At 41.1% G+C, this 20,586-nt stretch overlaps 1 protein-coding gene across 1 annotated transcript in view; it reads right to left on the bottom strand.

Moving 5' to 3' along the window:
• Positions 1-760: 760 nt before the first annotated feature.
• The window catches only part of KCNB2 (potassium voltage-gated channel subfamily B member 2), a gene marked incomplete at both ends in the record, with an annotated part of 409,352 nt that continues 389,526 nt past the window's right edge, over positions 761-20,586 (bottom strand). The window contains one exon of the mRNA XM_080693744.1: positions 761-2,914. Coding sequence (XP_080549870.1) covers positions 761-2,914 — 2,154 coding nt within the window. The remainder of the gene's footprint in view (positions 2,915-20,586) is intronic.

Raw genomic sequence — 20,586 nt, forward strand, 5'->3', positions numbered from 1 at the left:
TCATTAAATCTTACCTATTTCCATGATTTATAAATAAAATTACAAATGCCACGACTAAGCAGAAAGGAAAAGGAAAATGTACCCTATCATTTGTGTCACCGATAAGTAAAAATACTGTATTCCTTAAAGCGAATGTTCTTCTAAGAGCTTTCTAACCCAAAGCAAGATATGGGAGACATGTAAGAAGAAGAGGTTGCAATTTTGCAACAGGAAGTCTGTACAGCTCCTCCAGGCAGCAGCTGTGAAGGAAATACCTGTGTCTCAGACTTGTTTCCACTCCATCTTGACACTTTTGCATCCAGGCTCCCCTGTTTTTTTTTTTTTTTTTTTTTTTTTTTTTACAAAGTTATGCATTTTGCAAGCTCAAAAGCACCTTACTCCTCATAAATATGAATGCATGCAATGACATTTCATCCTTTCATGTGCGAATTCTAAAATTCATTGCAACAGAAAAAGTTAACCCTTGAACATATGCCTACAGTTTGAAATGAAAGGATAAAAAATGTCAGACATTGCAGAGGACCGGTTCCTAATAGAGCTCTCTTTATTGGTTCACTGTTCTTCAGTTGTTTTTGTTTGTTTGTTACAAAATGCAGTCTTGACTATTTAAACAGTTCTTAAACTAAACTGTTCATGCCATGCAAAAATAACATTTTATGCACTTTTTTGGGGGAGAAAGGGACTTCCCATGATTTAGTTCACAGGCATTATTAACCGCATTTTTAAGAAAGAAGTTTGTTTTTATTGCTTTTGTAACTAGTCACATGCTGGTTTCCCGTGTGGGACAACACCCTGTGTCTCCTGGGTTGGAATGAATTTCTGGGGCAAACAAGTGGTTTTCCATCTTGCAGCCCTCTTGACTACTGTCCTTTTTGACTTCATCCACCGCGTGGCAAGAGTCTTGTCTGCAGTTGTGACTTGTGTTCTGGGGAGAGGAAGAGCTCACACAGCCCTCTTCTCTTAAAGGGTCTCTCCCATCACTAGGCGTGTCTGCAAAGCAGTTGGGGCTGGTGTCTGCCGGCGTGTCCCGCCTCACCCCTTGGAGCTCCAAGAAGTCTTCGTCTTCACCAGTGTCTATTTCAGTGAAGCTCCTCCTCTCTCTCGAAGAGAAAGGAAACAGTTTCTGCTTGGGAAACCGAGGGGACAGCCCTTTGGAAGGTCCCTGACAGTGTGCCAAAGCGTCGGCGCCCAGCAAGGGTCTGTCTGCCTGAGGGAGAGTTTCTTCTAGGAGGATGGTACTGATGTGCTGCGGGGCACTGAGTGGAAGGTCAGCCGTCGTGGGCAGTGGTCTGGCTGTGCTGGGTGGGGTCTGGGGCGCACCGCCTCTGTTTTCCTGAAAGTTCACTTTGAGGGACCTGCTTTTTAGTGGGTTGCTCCTTTTCAGTGAGCTCTTAGGACTGTTGGTGGCACTGTCAGACTGCAAAGGACCATGCGGCCCGCACTGGGAACCACTGGCCTCAAGGTTTACAGTTATATCGACAGGGGTAGAGTCCAGCGTGGCATCTCTGGCATCACGCCCTTTCTCTCTGCTTAGCAGTAGAAATGGGGGGCCCCTGGCTCTTTGGTGCTCTTCGGTCCCTGGGAGGTCAGTGGGGAACTTCATCTGCAAGTGAGACGCGGAGGGCGGTGGCAGCGGCGACCTCTCGGTCTCCGTAAAGTCGGTGGCACAGCTGGTGAAGCTGTCGATGCTGGAGGTGCTCTTCATGTCCACGATGACCTCGGTTTGTGCCACAGCCAGCTGCTCCTGCGCGCAGACTACTTCTTCCATCTCTATCTCCTCTTCATACGCAGATGGCCTCTCGGGCTGTTCCTGGCAGTCTGGGTTCGCGTGGGAATGAGGCTGGGTCTTGGTGATTTCATTATACAGCATCTCCAGTTTCTGGGCACTTAGATGCTGTGGGCTGGAGGAAGAAGTGTTGTTCAGCTGCTCGTGGGAGTCTTTTTGGCTAACCTCCTGGTACTTATTCTCATAAGACTTGTTGGAGCTGGTTTCCGACAGAGCCTTCCTGGCCCACTTCCACCGGCTTGGAGACAGGTGATTGTCATCGGCCGAGTCCTTTGTGTTGGCCGACTCTCCGCCCTTCTCCACGGGCACATCTATTAGTTCCATACTTCTAGCAAAGGCATCTTTTAAATTCATAGAAACTATGCTTCCATTCCTTTTAGCTCTCTCAAGAGCCTCTCTCCTTTTAATCGCCTTTTCCTGGCGTTTCTGCTCTTTGTAAAACTCAGAAAAATTGTTCACAATGATTGGGATAGGAAGGGCAATAACCAGAACCCCAGCAATGCAGCAGAGGCCCCCCACAATTTTCCCTAGTAATGTTTTAGGGTAAATATCGCCATACCCCACAGTGGTCATGGTGATAGTGGCCCACCAAAATGATGCGGGGATGCTGGTGAACTTGGTAGCATCTTCATCCTTCTCGGCAAAAAATACCAAGCTGGAAAATATCATAATTCCCATGGCCAGAAACAATATTAACAAGCCCAGTTCATTGTAACTCCGCCTGAGGGTGAAGCCCAGAGACTGCAGGCCTGTCGAATGTCTGGCGAGTTTCAAGATCCTGAGGATGCGCATAATTCGGAAGATCTGGACCACCCGCCTCACGTTTTGGAACTGTAGCACGCTCTTGTTGGACTCCGTGAGGAAAATGGTGACATAGTATGGTAAGATGGCCAGCAAGTCAATGACGTTTAGCGGGCCTTTAAAGAACTTCCACTTATTTGGTGAGGAAAGGAAGCGCAAAAGATACTCCATGGTAAACCAAGCAATACACACAGCTTCCACGTGTGCTAACTGGCGGTTGTCGCTGGGCTGTCCAAATTCATCCATTTCCTGCAGCTCTGGGAGTGTGTTGAGAGACAAAGCAATGGTGGAAAGTACAATGAACAGGATGGACACGATGGCCAAGATCTGGAAAAAGAAGAAAGTCCAAGTTAGCAGATCCTCTCACTGGCTTAGGCAGCAAGGCGACACGTGGATCAGTGCTTCTTTAAATAATATGGCAGGCTCCAAGTTATTGCAGGAAGGTTTTTATTTTTTTATTTTTTATTTTTGAACCCAAGAGCTCACACAAGCTAGGCAAGTGCTCTGCCATTGAGCTACATCCCCAGCTCCCAGCAGGTCTTAAGAAAGTAACTTTACAACTTAATATTCCCTAATGAGTATAAATATATGTACTTTTTATGAATTCATTTCACTTAAAAGCCTAAGGTACATTTGAATCCTAGTGTCTAAGCAGTTTGAAAAAGATTGATCCCCCTCCTTTCCCATTGCTCTTAGGCACATCTGTATGGGTTTCCACCATTTGGATGAGGGGCCCATATGGCTGGAACAGTTTTTTTTTTTTTTGAGGAGTAATCATCTCTCTTCTCTTAGCTATCTGTAATTCTTCTCTCTTAACCACTCAATTTGCATTTCCTTATGTGAACTGTCTTACATGCTACATGGACTAGACAGAATTCATGATTGCTCTAAGTTTTATTCTACAAATAAGACCACAAATGATGACCTAGGAGTTTTATTGTGCAACTAAAAATACAAATGCAGAACATGAATGTAGAAAAAATATGGCATTCAGTACAGCAATGCTTCTTCTAAGAACAAAAATCTTCTAATATGGTAAGGATACCACAGGACCAAGTCAGAATAGCCTTTGCTCTGGGATGTGTGAATTTCTGGCTGGCATCATGTAGGAAAGAAGACTATGAGCTAAGTTTATTCTGGAAAGATAAGAGCTGAAAGAAAGCTCATGGTGATCTCAGTGCAGGGCAGATGTTTCAGGAAGAGGAAATAACAACACAATGTCAGGCCTGGAAGGGAAGAAGCAGAGCTCAGAAAGAAGAACGGATAGAGTGACTAGATTTTAGAGTCAGACAGTCTGAACTCTCACCCTACCTTGTATTGTGTGATCTTCGGCAATTTATTTAACCTATGCCTTAGTTTGCAAATTTGGTGAAAGAAGGCAACAATCAAAGCTACTTCATGGTTGCTGTAAAGATCAGATAGCACACAGGCATTGCTAAATAAATGAAAGATACTCGTAAATGCTAGAGGCAGAAATGACCCAAGAATGGGCATGTGGGAAATGTACAAAACCGTACAAGGTATAAATTGTCCCCAAAGGGATTTCCTCACTGTAACCTGGTGTTCTAGATTTATGGGGCAAAGTGGGAAGATTAAGGTTTAGGGGCAATGCAAAGAAGTTCTTTGCTTAGTAAAGGCTGTGCATTTGGGACACACAGTTCTTCGTGAAGTAGCTAACATCTTTTATTGAGGTCAAGTCTGGCTTGGTTTCATCTGACCTTTGCTCATGACCATGGTACATTCACTGGTAGCTCTGAGAAAAATATCCCAATAGTGACTGTTTGATTTACAGACTCCGCATCTAGTAAACACTTCAAAAGGACAATAGTTAAGTATTCCAAGGCCACAGCTCAGTCAGTACACAGTAGACTATGAAGATGTTAGTTTTCATCAGGACTTCTGACTTCTTTCTCCCTGTATTTTCTTTTCTTTGATCTTCCTAATTTTCTCTACTTCTGGGCTATTTTCCCTCTCCTCTCTTCCTTTTCCCTCTTATGCCTCATTTATACCTTTCATTGTTTTTTCTCCTATGGCTCCAGCTCCCATCTTTCCTCCTAAAATGATATAAAAAAAAGCCCTCATCCAATGTATTTCCAAACGCATTGCAGACATTAAAAAAGATTTATGACTTTTTAACTTAACAGTACTTCAGTGTTTTTTTTTAGAACTAGGTTAAGTATTTTTTACTTGCATGTATTTCAGAATTTCCTTTGGAAAGGTGAATCAGTGAATCACAATGGAAAAAAGTTGTCTTCATCTACTCCGAGAGATTGTGAGGGCTGAGATCAGAAATGCTCCCAAGAAGGTTTATTTTGATAAACCCATGGATAACAGAGTCAGGTGGTTTATTTTGCTTTCCTTAGTTTCACAGTGCTGAGGTTGAATCTAGGGTCTCAAAGACGTTAGACAAGTGCCGGACCATGGAGCTACTTTCTCAGCCCCTTCTGACAGTTTATTAAAGGTAAGTTGGGAATGTGCACCTTTAATATCTTCTCTCAGAAGCCAATGGCCAACACCAATGCCTACACTATTCAATCACTGAAATATTTCTGAAAAAGCACTGGTCAGATCCCATCTATTTTCATGCTTTACCATAAGGAACCAGGTCCTTTTTGGACATATTAAGCATTGGGATTTCTGCCATCATTCATGTACTGATGATAATCCCTAACCCAGATTTTCCTTATTTATTTTCCTGCCAATTTTGGATGCATTTTTACTGATATATATCACTTCCAAGAGAAAGGAGCAGAAATGTAAATGATTCCATATTCTATTATTTTCCAACACCCTTTTTTTGTGTGTGGTGCTGAAGATTGAACCTAGGGTCTTACATGTGCTAGTCAAGTGCTCTACCATGAACCACACCCCTTATCTTCCATCTCCCAATTTTTTGGATAAAAACAAACAAACAAAAAAGAAAACAAAACAAAAGCAAACTGGAAATTCCAGAAAAAAAAAAAAACAGTTTTCAAAGAAAACTGAAGTGAGCCTTCAGTTTTCTTTGACTTTACAATCAGAGCTAGATTGATAGATCTACTCTACTTTATTTCCTCAGCTAATTTTTGCAAAAATAAAGCACTGTATAATCTTAATGCAGCCTGTAGTCTGGCTGATTGTAACTGAACAAATATGGCTACCTTAACACTTGGAAACGTAGCATATGCATGGAAATCCACCTGTCCTCCTTCCCTTCCATCTTTTTGTGGTATTGGGGAGTGAACCCAAGGGTTTTCTACCTCTGAGATACACCTCCTGCCCTATTTTATTTTCTATTTTGAAGCAGATTCTCACTATGTTGCTGAGGGCCTTGCTAAGTTGCTGAGTAATCTTAGCTTCCCACATACTGAGATGACAGGCATGTGCCACCATGCCCAGTTGAGGAGTACATTTTTGCAGAATAGAATTACTGACGGAAAAACCAAACACTCAAGATCTTAGCAGCCACACATTCATGTTAAGGAAACCATAAAAGGTGCATTATTTTCTGTTTCATGTTGAAATTTAATTTGTCAAAACCCATTTGCTCTCAACCAAAAGGAATGGTTTACTTAAATACGTTGGGAACCCTAAAGTTCTTTCAAAAAGACAATGCTTTGGACAAATTGTTAAATAAATATCCAAAGTGATGTGTAGAGCAATATGCCAAATGCACGTTTATTGTCTTATGGGAGAGTTGGTTTTTTTTAGACACAATAAATATGATAAATGTGAAATCTTGCTTTAAGTTATAGGATAAACTCCTAACATGGACATTGACATTTGTACAGCAAAACGCTGAAACATCTTCATTTATCATAACTATGCTCAAGTTAGGTGATGACTGACTTGGGCTTTTAATCTGTCCCCTCCAACAACTGGGCTGCAGAGCTGGCAGGACTGAACTGTTCCTCTCAGTTTTAGCAGACAGACTACTGTTTGAACAGGGTAAAGGAAGTGGAGATTTCAAGCAATTATCTGCATGATGTTGGTCCAGCCTCTTTGGAGATTTGGATTAGGTCATCTCTAAGGTTCCTTTATCTCTAACATTTGATGGTTGTGTGTATAAGCTAAAACATTTTGCTAATTCCAGTCATGTCTGTAAACAAAACCCAAGGACAGGTCACAAATGACCCTGACATTTTGGTTGAAAGGACAACAGAATTTTGTTGCTTAAGAAAGAAAAAAATTCAGAGGGGAAGGCTTTGAGCTGGGCGTGGTGGCGCATACTTGCAATCCCAACATTCAGGAGGCTGAGACAGGAGGATCATGGTTAGCTGCCAGCCTCAGCTACTTAAGTGAGGCCCTTTGCTACTCAGTGAGACCCTGTTTCAAAAAATAAAGAATAAAAAATAGGGCTGGGGGTGTATCTTGGAGGTAGAATGCTCCTGTGTTCCATCCATAGAAACACAAAACAAACAAAAAAACAAAAGGGAAGGCTTTGAAAATGATTCCAAGCATTTAGTTACTGGACACAGATATTCTTTCTGGAGAAATGTGTTTTCCTCTTGAATCACTTGACTACTTTAGTTTTTTTTTTTTTTTTTTTTTTTTTTGTGGTACCGGGGATGGAACCCAGGGGCATTCTACCTTGGAGCGACACCCCCCCAGCCCTATTTTTTAGTCCATTTATTTATTTATTATTTATTTATTTGGTGGTACTGGGGTTCCTGGAAACCCTTCTGCCTCCGGGCTACACTCCCAGACCTATTTTTTATACTTTTCTTATTTGGAAACAGGGTCTCTTATAGCCAGTGCTGGCTTCAAACCTGTGCGATCCTCCTGTCTCTGCCTCCCAAGCGTGGGGATTACAAGCGTGTCCCACCATGCTTGGCCCTAGTCCTTTTATTTTTAAAACAAGGTCTCACTGAGTTGTGAAGGGCCTCACTAAGTAGTCGAGGTTGTCCTTGCACTGCTACCCTCAGTCTCTGCCTCCCGAATGCTGGGATTATAAGTGTGCACCACCACGCCCAGCACTGCTTTAGTTCCTTAGCCAAAGACATTCATTCACAGGATCATATGGAGTTAGAAACAGGGCTCCCAACATCAGCATCTGTAGGTTCTCAAAGTTGCCTGAATTGGTTTCTGTTTGTGAGAGGAAGTGAGGCAGCCAGACACTTGCCTCCATCTATCAACCTGGTGATTTTAGTCCTTTGAAGATAATGGATATTTTGTGTTGGAAGGAAATACAGGACAAGGAATTAAAGCACATGGCTCTACCCCTGCTGGCCATGAAGACAAGCCAGTTCTCTCGCAGAGATGCAATTCCCTCATCTCAAAATAAGGTGCCTCATGCAGCATCCACCAGCCTCAGAGGCTTTTAAGGAACATTCTGAATCATGCTCATGGAAGCACCCTGTAAAATGGAAGCATGGTAAGTGGAAGACATGCTGGAGATGGAAAAGACTCTGGGCCAGCAATGGGAGGGAATAAAAAACCACTTAAGCTGTTTACTTCCTATTTAAATACAATGCCAGACACATTCATATTTGTAACACTTTCAAACATATTCTTTCATGGAAGCAGTGGTTAGCATGACAAACCCAGACAAATGTATTACTATTTCCTTTGGACTGGACCCTGTAATTTGCATATATATATATACACATACACATATATATTTGTGGTACTGGGGATGCACCTAGGTCTTCATACATGCTAGGCAAGTATGAAACATGCTCTGACACAGAGCTACATCCTATCCCTTTTAATACTGAGACAGGGTCTCTCTAAGTTGCCCACACTGGCCTGGATCTTGTGATCCTCCCACCTCAGCTTCCCGAGTTTCTGAGTTTACAGACATGAGCCACCTCATTTTGCTAGTCTGCCAATATTTAACAGAGTTGGACTGAGGTTATTTCAGGTACCTCGACCTGCCTCGTGCCTTAACACGCATAAAGTTTTCTAGCCGGGGCCGCATGTGTGATAATCTGCTGTAAATCCACCAACATTCAGCATGCCATAAAAATCCACCAAAACTTCTGTCCTCATGAGGAAGGTTGCACGTGGTACTGTTTCTCACCCTCTAACCTTTCCTTTTTCCTCCCAAACACATATGCTGGGAGGTGACCGTGAGTTAAAAGTTATTAACTACTACAGAGGACTCTGGCTTCATCTTCCTGTGTATATATACAAACCTGATCGATAATGGAAAACAACACAGAAAAACACGATGGCATGAATTTTCAGGATAGGAATAAATTATTTAAGTTGATGGGGAGGAAAAGGTTTGTGACAAGCATTCTTAGAAACACGAATAATTTTCTACTTTCAGGATAAAAGATACAACATGTTGGCATTTCTGAGTCTATAAGCCAAACGTCAACCCACTTGTTGAGAGAAGAGGCGAGAAATGGATAAGAATATCATGATTTTCGTCCACCCATATCCTATTTCTAGCTGTTTCCCAGAGGACCACTGGATGCAGCAAACCCAAAAGTAACTCCTTTGATTTCCACCAAAGGAAGAACCACTTATGATCGTTTTTAGTCCCAGCTTTTTATATTCCTTCAACCACATGGTGCTCTCCTTTCTAAGGCTGAGGTCCTTAGTTGGCTAATAGCCCTTTCTTCTGCCAACTGTTCCAGAACGAAAGAGGTTCCATGCTTAAGTACTCCCAGCTGGTTTGTATTTGCAGGCAAGACCCCTTTGGCTTAACACTTTGTGATGCAAAGGATGCACATCTCTGTAAGATTCAGTTGTTTAAAAAATTATCTTGGCTCTGGAGATAAGAAGAACTCAGGAATTCAATTTTCCCCTAATTTGTGGGGATACTGGATGAGGGCTCATCCGTGCACAAGTCCATGTCAGCTGTAAGACCTCACAATGCCCTTCATTCAGGAGAAGTGGGATGGTGAAAAGCAACCCAGCTCCATACACTATCTGACAATTTCTTTCTGCTTTCTACTCTCATATACAAAAGCAATTCCTTGAGAGGAGTTTTTTTGTTATCTTATGACTAAAGATACTGTTTTGAGCCAGGTGTGGTTGTGCGTTCCCCATGATTCTAGTACTTGGGAGGCCATAAAAGGAGACAGGAAGATTGCAGGTTCAAGGCCAGCCTCAGAAACTTAGTGAGATCCTGGTTCAAATATAAAAATACAGAAAGGGCTGGGCTTATAGCTCAGGAGTAGAATGCCCCCGTGTTCAACCCCCAATACATAAATAAACAAACAAATAAATAAATAAATAAATAAAAACTGTTTTTTTATATTTTCTTGGTGTTTTCTGAAATGAACTTTGTTTTATGGGCCATAAAATATTTCTACATTTGGAAAGATTAGATTGTAGGAGGAAAGTCATTAGGCATAGGTTGGAAAAGGGAACTTTAATATTATTTCTTGTAAGTCTGCACAGCAAAGAGCACAGTGAGTTGGAGATACCATGAATCTTACACCCACTCCTACAATTAGCAGTCCCTTCCTAGGTAATTGGTCCTCAGGGAAGTCTTCAGGTTGCAGAGAGTGAAAATGGAGGATGGCTCACATGACAAAATTAGACATTTCCTCTACCAGTTTCCCCCACCCCTTCCCAGCAGGGACATGGCTTTCGTTTTTGGTAGACTGGCCTCCCTCCAGGGAAAACACAATGTAAATGTTTAGATGGTCTCTTTCATGCAAAAATGACAGAGTTTTGGGGAAAAGATGCAAGAAGCGAATGGAGTCCATCCTTTGAATGAGTTTTCATTTAACTTGATAGCTCAGCATTTAAAGACCATAAAAATCAAGCTGGTAGAAATACTCCATTTCTCATTTTACAGGTAAATAAGCAAAGACTGAGGGATTCTAATAAGTGCCTGGCAGTGGGGAGGGGTGTCCATATATAAGACATAGAGTCAGGAGGCCTAAGTCTGAATCCTTATTCTGACATACTTTGTCAACTTTGAGACCCTAGATATCACAATTAGCTTTTCTGGGACTCAGTAGTAACATACAGAAACTGTGGAAAATAACTGTTTGCTTTGCTTACCTAGCCAACTTTGTTTTGAGGATACAAATAACAAAGTAGAGCCAAGTGTTGCGGTACATGCCTATAATTCTGGTACTTGGATAGGTTGAGACAGGAAGGTCACAGGTTTGAGACCAGCCTGAGCAAATTAGAACCTCAGCAACTTACGAAGATCCTGTTTGAACACAAAAAATAAAAAGGGGTAGGGGTATAGCCAGAAGTAGAATTCCCCTGGGTTCAATCCCCAGTGCCAAATAAATAAAAACAAAACAACAACAAACAAACAAACAAACCCAAAGTATAGGATAGTATTTTGTAAAGTCTTAATGATATAACAATATTATTATCTTATTTATGAACTTTCCAAATCATATGTTAGTTCCTGTCCAGTCATACAAAGATTGCAGTCTCCATTATGTCCATGTATGACCCCAAAGCCTAATTGGTGCTTCTTTCAATATCTACAAAGATAATATTCAAGTGGGTGGCATAATTATCAGCTTCTTAGCAGTTTCACCAAGAGGTAAAGATGAACCAAGAATTCAAGTGGGACTTTTCCTAATAGCTGCCAACCTCCTAAGATGCCTCCCCTTCCACTAAGCTAAGCTGAAGTGAACTCAGAAGTCGAGCAAAGCATCTCTTTAAAGGCTTGTAGCTGGGGAAAAACTGCAAGAATTTCTGCTACAGTCAGGAACAAGACAAGGATGCCCACTATCACCACTCCTTTTCAATATAGTCCTTGAGACTCTTGCTGCAGCAATCAGACAAGAGAAGGAAATCAAAGGAATTCACATAGGAAGAGAGGAATTAAAATTATCCTTATTCGCAGATGACATGATCCTTTATCTGGAAGACCCAAAGAACTCAACCAAAAGACTTCTGGAACTGATTGACAAATTCAGCAAAGTCGCAGGTTACAAAATCAACCTAAAGAAATCAGTGGCCTTTCTTTATGCCAACAACGAATCCACAATGAAAGAAACAAAAACAACAATTCCATTCACTATAACCTCAAAACCAATAAAAGACCTAGGAATAAACCTAACCCAAGATGTAAAAGACCTCTAAAACAAAAACTATAAAACATTAAAGAAAGAAATTGAAGAAGACCTTGGAAGATGGAAAGATCTCCCGTGCTCATGGATAGGCAGAATAAATATCATCAAAATGGCCATTCTGCCAAAACTGATCTATAGGTTCAATGCAATTCCCATTAAAATACCAGTGACATTCTTCAGAGACCTAGAAAAATCAATCATGAACTTCATATGGAGAAAGAAAAGACCTAGAATAGCCAAAGCAATTCTCAATAACAAGAAACACGCAGGAGGCATTACAATCCCAGACTTCAAACTATACTATAGAGCAATAGTAGTAAAAACAGCATGGTACTGGCACAAAAACAGATATACTGACCAGTGGATTAGAATAGAAGATACAGAAACAAACCCACACATCTTTAGTCAATTCATCTTTGACAAAGGGGCCAAACACATACGCTGGAGAAAAGACAGCCTTTTCAACAAGTGGTGCTGGGAGAACTGGCTAACCATTTGTAAAAAGATGAATCTAAACCCCTATATCTCACCAAACACAGGAATCAACTCAAGATGGATCAAAGACTTAGAAATTAGACCTGAGACTGTGAAGTTAGTAGAGGAGAGCATAGGTTCAACACTACAACATATTGGCACAGGCAGTAACTTTCTCAACAAAACCTCCAAAGCTCAGGAAATTAAAGCAAGAATAAACAAGTGAGATAACATCAAACTAAAAAGTTTCTTCTCATCAAAGGAAACTATCAATAACCTAAAGAGGAAGCCTACAGAATGGGAAAGGATCTTTACCAGCCATCATTCTGATAGGGGGCTAATATCCAGAATATACAAAGAGCTCAAAAGACTCTACACTAGCAAAACAAACAACCCAATCAAGAAATGGGCAAATGAACTAAATAGACACTTCACAAAAGAAGAGATACAAAGGGCTAATAGATACATGAAAAGATGTTCTTCATCACTGGCCATCAGGGAGATGCAAATCAAAACTACACTGAGATTCCATCTAACCCCAGTCAGAGTAGCAAGCATAAAGAAATCAAACAACAACAAATGCTGGCGAGGATGTGGGGAAAGAGGAACTCTTTTACACTGTTGGTGGGAATGCAAACTAGTTCAACCACTATGGAGATCTGTGTGGAGATTCCTAAGAAAGGTGGGAATAGATCCACCATATGATCCAGCTATACCACTCCTGGGTATCTTTCCAAAGGGGTTGAATTCAGAGAACTACAGCAACATATGCATACCTATGTTCATAGCAGCACAATTTGTAATAGCCAAAATATGGAACCAACCCAGATCACCATCAACAGATGAATGGATAGCAAAACTGTGGGAAATACACACAATGGAATTCTATTCAGCCATAAAGAAGAACAAAATTATATCATTTGCAAGAAGATGGAAAGCCCTGGAGAACATTATGTTAAGTGAGATCAGCCAAGCACAGAAGGAGAAGGTACATATGTTTCCTCTAATATGCCCAAACTAGGAAACACAAAGGATACCAGTGGGACTCCAGATATTGAAGGGGAAATACTAGCTAAGTTTGGATGGTAAGATAGGAGAGGAGGAAGGCCGGTCTTGATTAACGAGGGTCTACACCTGAACATGTGTAAAATTATGAATAAGACATGGTTAACCTGGACAACCATTGGTGGGAGGGGGGAAGGGAAAACGGGGGCAGGGGGGGGAGAGGGCACCAAATATAGTGTAAATGTATACTATTTATGTTCAATAAAAAAATTGTTAAAAAAAAAGGCTTGTAGCACTGACTTCTTACACAGAGGTGCGTAGACACGCTGCACTTCCTTGAGCTCATAGAGTCTCCCTTGGCAGCCTTGCTTTTACCCAGAGAGCTGCCTTTTTGCAGTGTAGGCAGATTTAGGAAGTCAAAATATGAGATGCCCAGTTATACCTGAATACGTATGGGATATATTTTAAAAGTATTTGCTGTTTATCTGAAATTCATTTTTGTGTGTGTGTGGTAATGGGGGTGGAATCCAAGGGTTTTCTACCTCCGGGCTATACCCCTAACCTATTTTATATTTTATTTGGAAACAGGGTCTCACTAAGTAGCTGAGGCTGGCTTCGAACTTGCTTGATCCTCCTGTCTCAGCCTCCCAAGTACTGGGATTACAAGCGTGCACCACCACACCTGGCTTGAAATTAAAATTTAATGAGGTGTTCCGTATTTGACTAGGCAACTCTATCTCCTTGGCATCATCCAGGAGATAGTCCCTGCTCCAGGATGCCCAACCAGATTTTCTTACTCCTAGAAGTTTGGATTTAGAGGATTGGAGATGAAGTGTTGTTGGGATAGAGTCACATTGGTGGTAGAGCTTGGGAAGGAGGAGCAGCAAACTGGCATTGTGGGGTGCCTCATTTCTGCCTTTGTATAGTACTTTCCAATACATTGTCCTCCCTTCCCCCTCTTTAGCTAAAAACTCTTCAGCCAGAGTTTTAATCAGGTTCTCCTGGTAACCCACCAAACATTACAACTCTCTTGAACAATCATTTGACAGTTTCACATGAAATACTTTTGTTTCTCAAGTGAGGTTTAAGGATATTATGGAAAGCAATGGCCACTGGTTTTATCTAGAATTTCTTTTAGTGCCTAACAGAGAAGGCAGTTCACAAATCTATCCTGGAAAAAAAAATGGTGGGAGGTGGGAGGTGGGAGATTCACAGAACTGGAGGAAAGGACAGTGGAATGTGAGGAAACTGAATATTCCCTAATCACCCAAGAAGAGTGTGATGGACGAGTGTGATGGACCCTTTGACATGTTGGGCTGCTTCCATGGAGTACAAAGTCAACTTAAAAGTTCAAATCTGCTATAGATTAAAAATAAGACATTCATATTACAAATAGCCCCTCTGAGATAACAGAACATCGGTCCAAGTTCAACAACATAACCTTTTTCTAGTTTTAAACTCTCTACTTTTAGCTCTCTAGTTTTAAGCTCTCTACTTTTTATTAATCCTTCTCTTTTTTCATTATGTTGAGCAGATTATGATTTTTTAAAAAAATTCTTATTCTTTGGGAAGCCTGCTTTTGACTGTGTATTGACTTTGGGGTTCACCTTCACAGAGGATACATTTTCTTAAAGAAAAGTGCTGTAGTCATTCTATATCACATTTTTCTTGAGTATTATTTGGAGTTTGTAGTTAATCCAACCAGTTAACAAAGTGATAGTTCCATGTATAGATCTGGATAGATTCAGGTTTGTGCAAAAATAATGTTAAGTCACTAGAAGAATTAATAATGTAGGTAACCTGTTAAAAATACACACACACATACACACACACACACACACACACACATTATATCTACCTATTGCTATTCTGTGTATTTAAACGTAAAGTCACACAGGAAAGTAATAAAAATGTTATGAAAGTATAAATGTAAGAATGATATATATTCCATTTGGTAAATATATATATATATATATATATATATATATATATATATATATATATATATATACACACACACACACATTTTTGCAGGCCCAGTTTGTTAAAATATTATGTGCATATAAGATATAAGTAAAGTATTATTGCCGGGCATGGTGGCACACGCTTGTAATCCCCGCGCTTGGGAGGCTGAGACAGGAGGATCGCGCAGGTTCAAAGTCAGCCTCAGCTACTTAGTGAGGCTCTCAGCAACTTAGTGAGATTCTGTTTCCAAATAAAATAGAAAAAAGGTCTGGGAGTGTAGCCTGGAGGTAGAAAGCCCCTGGGCTCCACCCCCAGTACAAAAAAATTAAAAAATTTAAATAAAGTATCATCTAAGGGTAAGTGGAGACAAAGAACAAATTAAGAAAATGGACAGATGCCTCTCTCACTTTTCTCCATATCAGGTTTCTAATTCTCTGGAAAGAAAATGCATGAAAACTTGAAAAAAAACCCAGAGTTTGAAAACGTGTAGTGTTTGGAACATTAGACTAATTACTGCTCTAACTCAGATTCTGTAACATTCTTCTTTTTCCTGTTGGAAAGATATTTTCTTTGCCCTAATACATTTCTAATTATAAATCTTTTTGAGAGAGAAACCTTAAAGCACAGGTAAAGGTTTCCATTGCACACAAGGGGACAAAGTGCATTACAGGCTGAGAGAAGAGGATGGGCAATGGCTTGGAAGCTCCCTGGTGTCCAATTTACTCAGAAAATTTCAGTTAATTGTGTGGCTGGTGGCACCCATAAGGAGTCATGGCATGGAGGGGTTGGCGGTTAATTTCAGGGCTGCGGCGGGTTTGAAGGACTGTGTACTGGCCAACTCCAGGAGGTGCCACTAGGGTTATTATATAAATGATGTCTTCATCATTTGTTTAGTGCACCACTTACACAACCAATTGCAACAAACTCGATTTCAGGGAAGTGAATAGTGTGTTGTGACGGTGCAGGTGCAGGCACAAAGGAGAGTTGGAGTGGGACACTCTTGGGAAGTTAGGCAATGGAAAAATTCCGAGTTTTTGATGCAATAATGAAGAGTTTGGTGGGTTTCTTTCTGTAGACCATTTTTGCTCAAAGTGTGGTCCCCGCGCCAGCAGCATCAGATCAACCACATCAGCATTAAGTGGTAGGTTGCTATAAAGGCAAATCTCCAGGCCCTGTTCCACATCTAGTGGGTCAGGAACTCTGGGGATAGGCTCAGTCATCTATGTCTGGGTGATTCTGACGCTTGCTAAAGTTTACTGTAGGAAGTAAAAGCCACTGAAGGATTTCAGGTGAGGCACTGGGATGCTCAACCTCTCATCTGAGAAAGGTCGCTGACTATAGCACAGGAGACTCAGGGGCACGACTGAAGGCAAGACGTCTCCACTGCAGTGGTGGTAGCAAAAGGGGAGATGGGGGTAGGTTATAAAAGTATTTACGAGGCAGTGGCCGTCCACTGCAGTGTGGGAGAGAAGGTCCAGTCAACAATGGAGAACGTTTCCACATCATGAAGTGGAAGCTCAATGTTGCCTTTCATTGAGATAGGAGACTCTCAGGTTTATGACCAAGTTTACCAGGAAGATTGAGTAGCTCTGACAAATATCCATTATTTTCCTATAGAAGACTTTGGGTGATTCTTGACCAACATTTTTATTTATCATTGAAAATAATATTTTCTTATAGGAAAAAATATTCTAATCAGAGCTTTAGGCTTTGAAATAGGGAAATTTCTCAGAGTTAAACAACTGTTTATTGGCATATGAATAAATTATGGGATACAAACTATATTATTTACCAGAACTGTTTTCTTTTATAAAAATTTCCTCTTACATGTACATCCTGAAATCACACAGGGCAAAGACTAGTTTAAGGACCTATTTATACTTGCTGTTCCCTGAAAGCATGCTCATTTGTTGAATTATTTCTCACCCATTCCGACTTCCAATTTCTGCAAGGAAGTCTTCTAAATTTCCAGAATTAAAGTGCCATTAAAAGCTGGCTTTGTTCCTTGGATACCTAGTTGGCCTCATCAGCTCATCAATCACCATTAACAGAGAATTCTGAGGATTTATTTCCACCATTATCCCCATATCTCAAGACCGCATCCCAGCAGCTTCAAAGAAAGAAAAAAATAAAAAATAAAATAACAAAAGCCGTAATGCAATCATTTTTCCTTTTAATGAATCTCTGCAGCAAACCTCTAAAAAGTACTTTTGGGGTCAATGTCATTAAGACCGCATTATGGAATGTCAGAAAACAGAAGATATGCAAGGGCCATGCCGTAATAGAGCATTGCTGCCAAAGGAAAGGTTAGATGGGAGCCAAATCCAGGCAGGACTGAGGAAAACTTGCCTGAGTCACTTTACATCTGCAACCAGGGGAGCTGCTGTGGAGTTCCAGGGCCCCAGGAGCAACAGAATTCATGGACCGGGCTTCTGCTACAATAACAGGTGTTCTTCTCCGTATGAATCTGAGCATCACAAACAAGAATCTGTCACTGAGTCCTACTTTGGTTTGTCTTGGCAGCAACAGCCAGAGACAATTTGAATGAGTGCCATTGTCTGTACTTAGTAGGGACTGAGGAGGTTGTTTACGGGACAGAGGGGCCCTGCTTTTCCTAGCTGTCTGATGCAGACATTTTCTACCATCACATGGAATGATTCTGTTATTTCATAGACTGGCTCCTGGGTTTTATTACAAGGGCTGCTTTAAGCCATGCCACTCCAAATGTGGTCTTGACCTAGGAGCACCACCTGAAGCAGATTGGAAACGCAGAATCTCAGGCCCTGCCCCAAGCCCACTGCATCTGCATTTTAACAAGATGAGTCCAAAGTAATTCATATGTGCATTTGAGTTTGAGAGGTTCTGGCCTCAGAAACAAATGCATGCCACTCAAGAAAAAAATCTGAATTTGATACTTTTCCATCTATTTTTAACCAGCTGATCTCAGTTTTGGGGACAGGAATAGATTTAATAGCCATACGGTGCTTCCCCTCCTCTCTCTTCTTTCTGTGGTGCTGGGGATTGAAACCCAGGCCATTCTACCTCTGAGCCATACTCCCTACTCTTTTTATTTTGAAACAGGGTCTTGCTAAGTTGCTGAAGGTCTCACTAAGTTGCTGAGGGTTTCACTAAGTTGCCGAGATTGGCTTTAAACTACCAATCCTCCTGTCTCAGCCTTCCAAGTATTAGGATTACAGGCAGGTGCCACCACTCCTGGCCCCTGTAGGGCTTTTGACATTATTTAGGGGTTCTAGGATGAGTGGGACTAGTTAACTAGAAGAGCACCTTGTAGATGGTACTGGAATTCTTTAATTCCAGCTTGACCTCTCCCAGCCTGTGATTGATAGCCATTATTATTATTATTTTTTCTCACGGTACTGGGGGATGGAATCCAGGGCATTCGAGTGACACCCCCAGCCCTATTTTTATACTTTATTATGAAATATCAACTCACTGAGTTACAAAGAGCCTCACTAAGTAGCTGAGGCTGCCTGTGAACCCTGTTCCTCTTGTTTCAGCCTCCTGAATGCTGGGATTACAAGCATGTGCTATCATGCCCAGCTTGACATTCATTACTTTTGACACTGTCATAAAATACAGTTTCAGCTGATTGTGGAAAGAATGACGAGTTTTGAGTCAGATAACCTGACCCTCACTCTGGTTATCCATTACTGACATAATTGCATGACCTGAGTCAGGACAGAGCTTGTCTTTTCATCCATCTAGTGGAGTTAATCATGCCAAATTCATGCACATTCCTAGGTGGTAGTAATGAAATTATGTAATGCATGTGAAAGTGTTTTGGAAGTGAAATATTTCTACATTAATGACAATACTTGTAATGGAAATTACAAGTATTGTTTTTATATGGGCTATAGAGATTTTAGGCAGAATTATTTTTTACTTATTTTATTTTTATTTTTTGGTAATGGGGTTTGAACCCAGAGTGTTCTACCTCCAAGCCCCCCTTGCCTGATTTTTTATTTCTTATTTGGAAACAGAGTCTCTTACTAGGTTGCTAAGAGCCTTGTAAAGTTGCCGAGGCTTTGAACCGGTGATATTCCTGTCTCAAGTACTGGGATTACAAGCATACATCACCATACCTAGCTTGAGTAGAATTATCAACTAGTATATAATGTTAGGGGTAGAAGAACTTTATTCTTACAACTTCCTGTTTGATGTGAGTATGTATTTTCCTTTGTACTTGAAATTTAGCTGACTAATTTCAATAGTTTTGTTGAGATAAATGTCTGGCCCTGTTATGGTTTGGATATAGACTGTACCTGGGAAATGCTCATGTATTAGCAATGTATCACTGTTCAAAGGTGAAATGATTGAATCAGAGCCAAATTTGGTGGCACACACTTGTAATCCCAGCATTTGGGAGGCTGAAACAGGAAGATTGTGATTCACAGACAGCCTCAGCTACATAACGAGGCTCCTTGCAACTCAATGAGACCCTGTTTCAAATATTAAAGAATAAAAAATCAGGTTGGGGGTGTAACTCAGAGGTAGAATGCCCCTGGGTTCCATCCCTAGTACGGAAAAAAAATTGAATCAGGGCCCTAACCTTATCAGTTAATTAATCCATTGATAGATTAATCATTTGATTGAATACTGTGTGGCAACCATAGGCAGGTAGGACATGGTTAGAGGAGATAGGTCACTAGAGGCGTGGCCTTGGAGATTATACAGAGACTCTCTCTCATTCTTCCTCTCTCTTTTTCTCTGGCTGCCATGAGGTGAGAAGCTTTCCTCTGGCATACCTTGCCAACATGGTATTTTTGCCTTGGAGCCAACCATCCATGGACTGAATCTCTGAAACTATGAGCCAAATAAACCTTTTATCCTCTAGGTTATTCTTGTCGGGTATTTTTGTCACAGCAATGAAAAATTGACTAACACAGGTCCCTTAGGAAAGTCAGCATCTCGGGTTGAATAGTGCTATGGTCTGAGTGTGTGTGTCCCTCCAAAGTTAGTATGTTGAAATTTAGTCCTCAAGGCAATGAGAGGTGGGGTCTTTTGCGAAGCAATTATAAGAGGGTCTGCCCTCCTGAATGGGGTTAGTTCCCTCCTAAAAGAGGGAGAAGGGAGCATGCTTGCCTTGTCTGTGACATCAAGACACATCAGCAAGTGTCATCTTTGAAGCAGGCACTGGGGTCCCAGGGTTAGTGGACTTCCAGCCTCTAGATCCAGCCATGAGAAATAAATTTCTGTTGTTTACAAATTGTACTGTCTAAAGCATTTTGTTATAGCAGTAGAAATGGACTATAACAAATAGTGTCTTCCCCAAATTTATATATATCCAGAACCTCAGAATGTACCCTTATTTGGAAATATGGTCTTTGTAGGTATAATTAATTAAGATGAGTTCATACTGAATTAGAGTGGGTTTGAATTTCAACGTCTCATGTCTCCTTAAAATGAGGCCATGGAGACCCAGGAAGGATGACCCGGGATGTTAGAGGCAGAGAATGGAGTAGTGTGGCAACAAGCCAGGGGCCCCAAGGATTGTCAGCAACCTCTGGAAACTGGGAAGGGGAAAGGGTTCTTCTCTAGCACCTTCAGAGG

The sequence above is a fragment of the Muscardinus avellanarius genome (genome assembly GCF_963383645.1).
Source record: "Muscardinus avellanarius genome assembly, chromosome: 4".
Taxonomy (NCBI): domain Eukaryota; kingdom Metazoa; phylum Chordata; class Mammalia; order Rodentia; family Gliridae; genus Muscardinus; species Muscardinus avellanarius.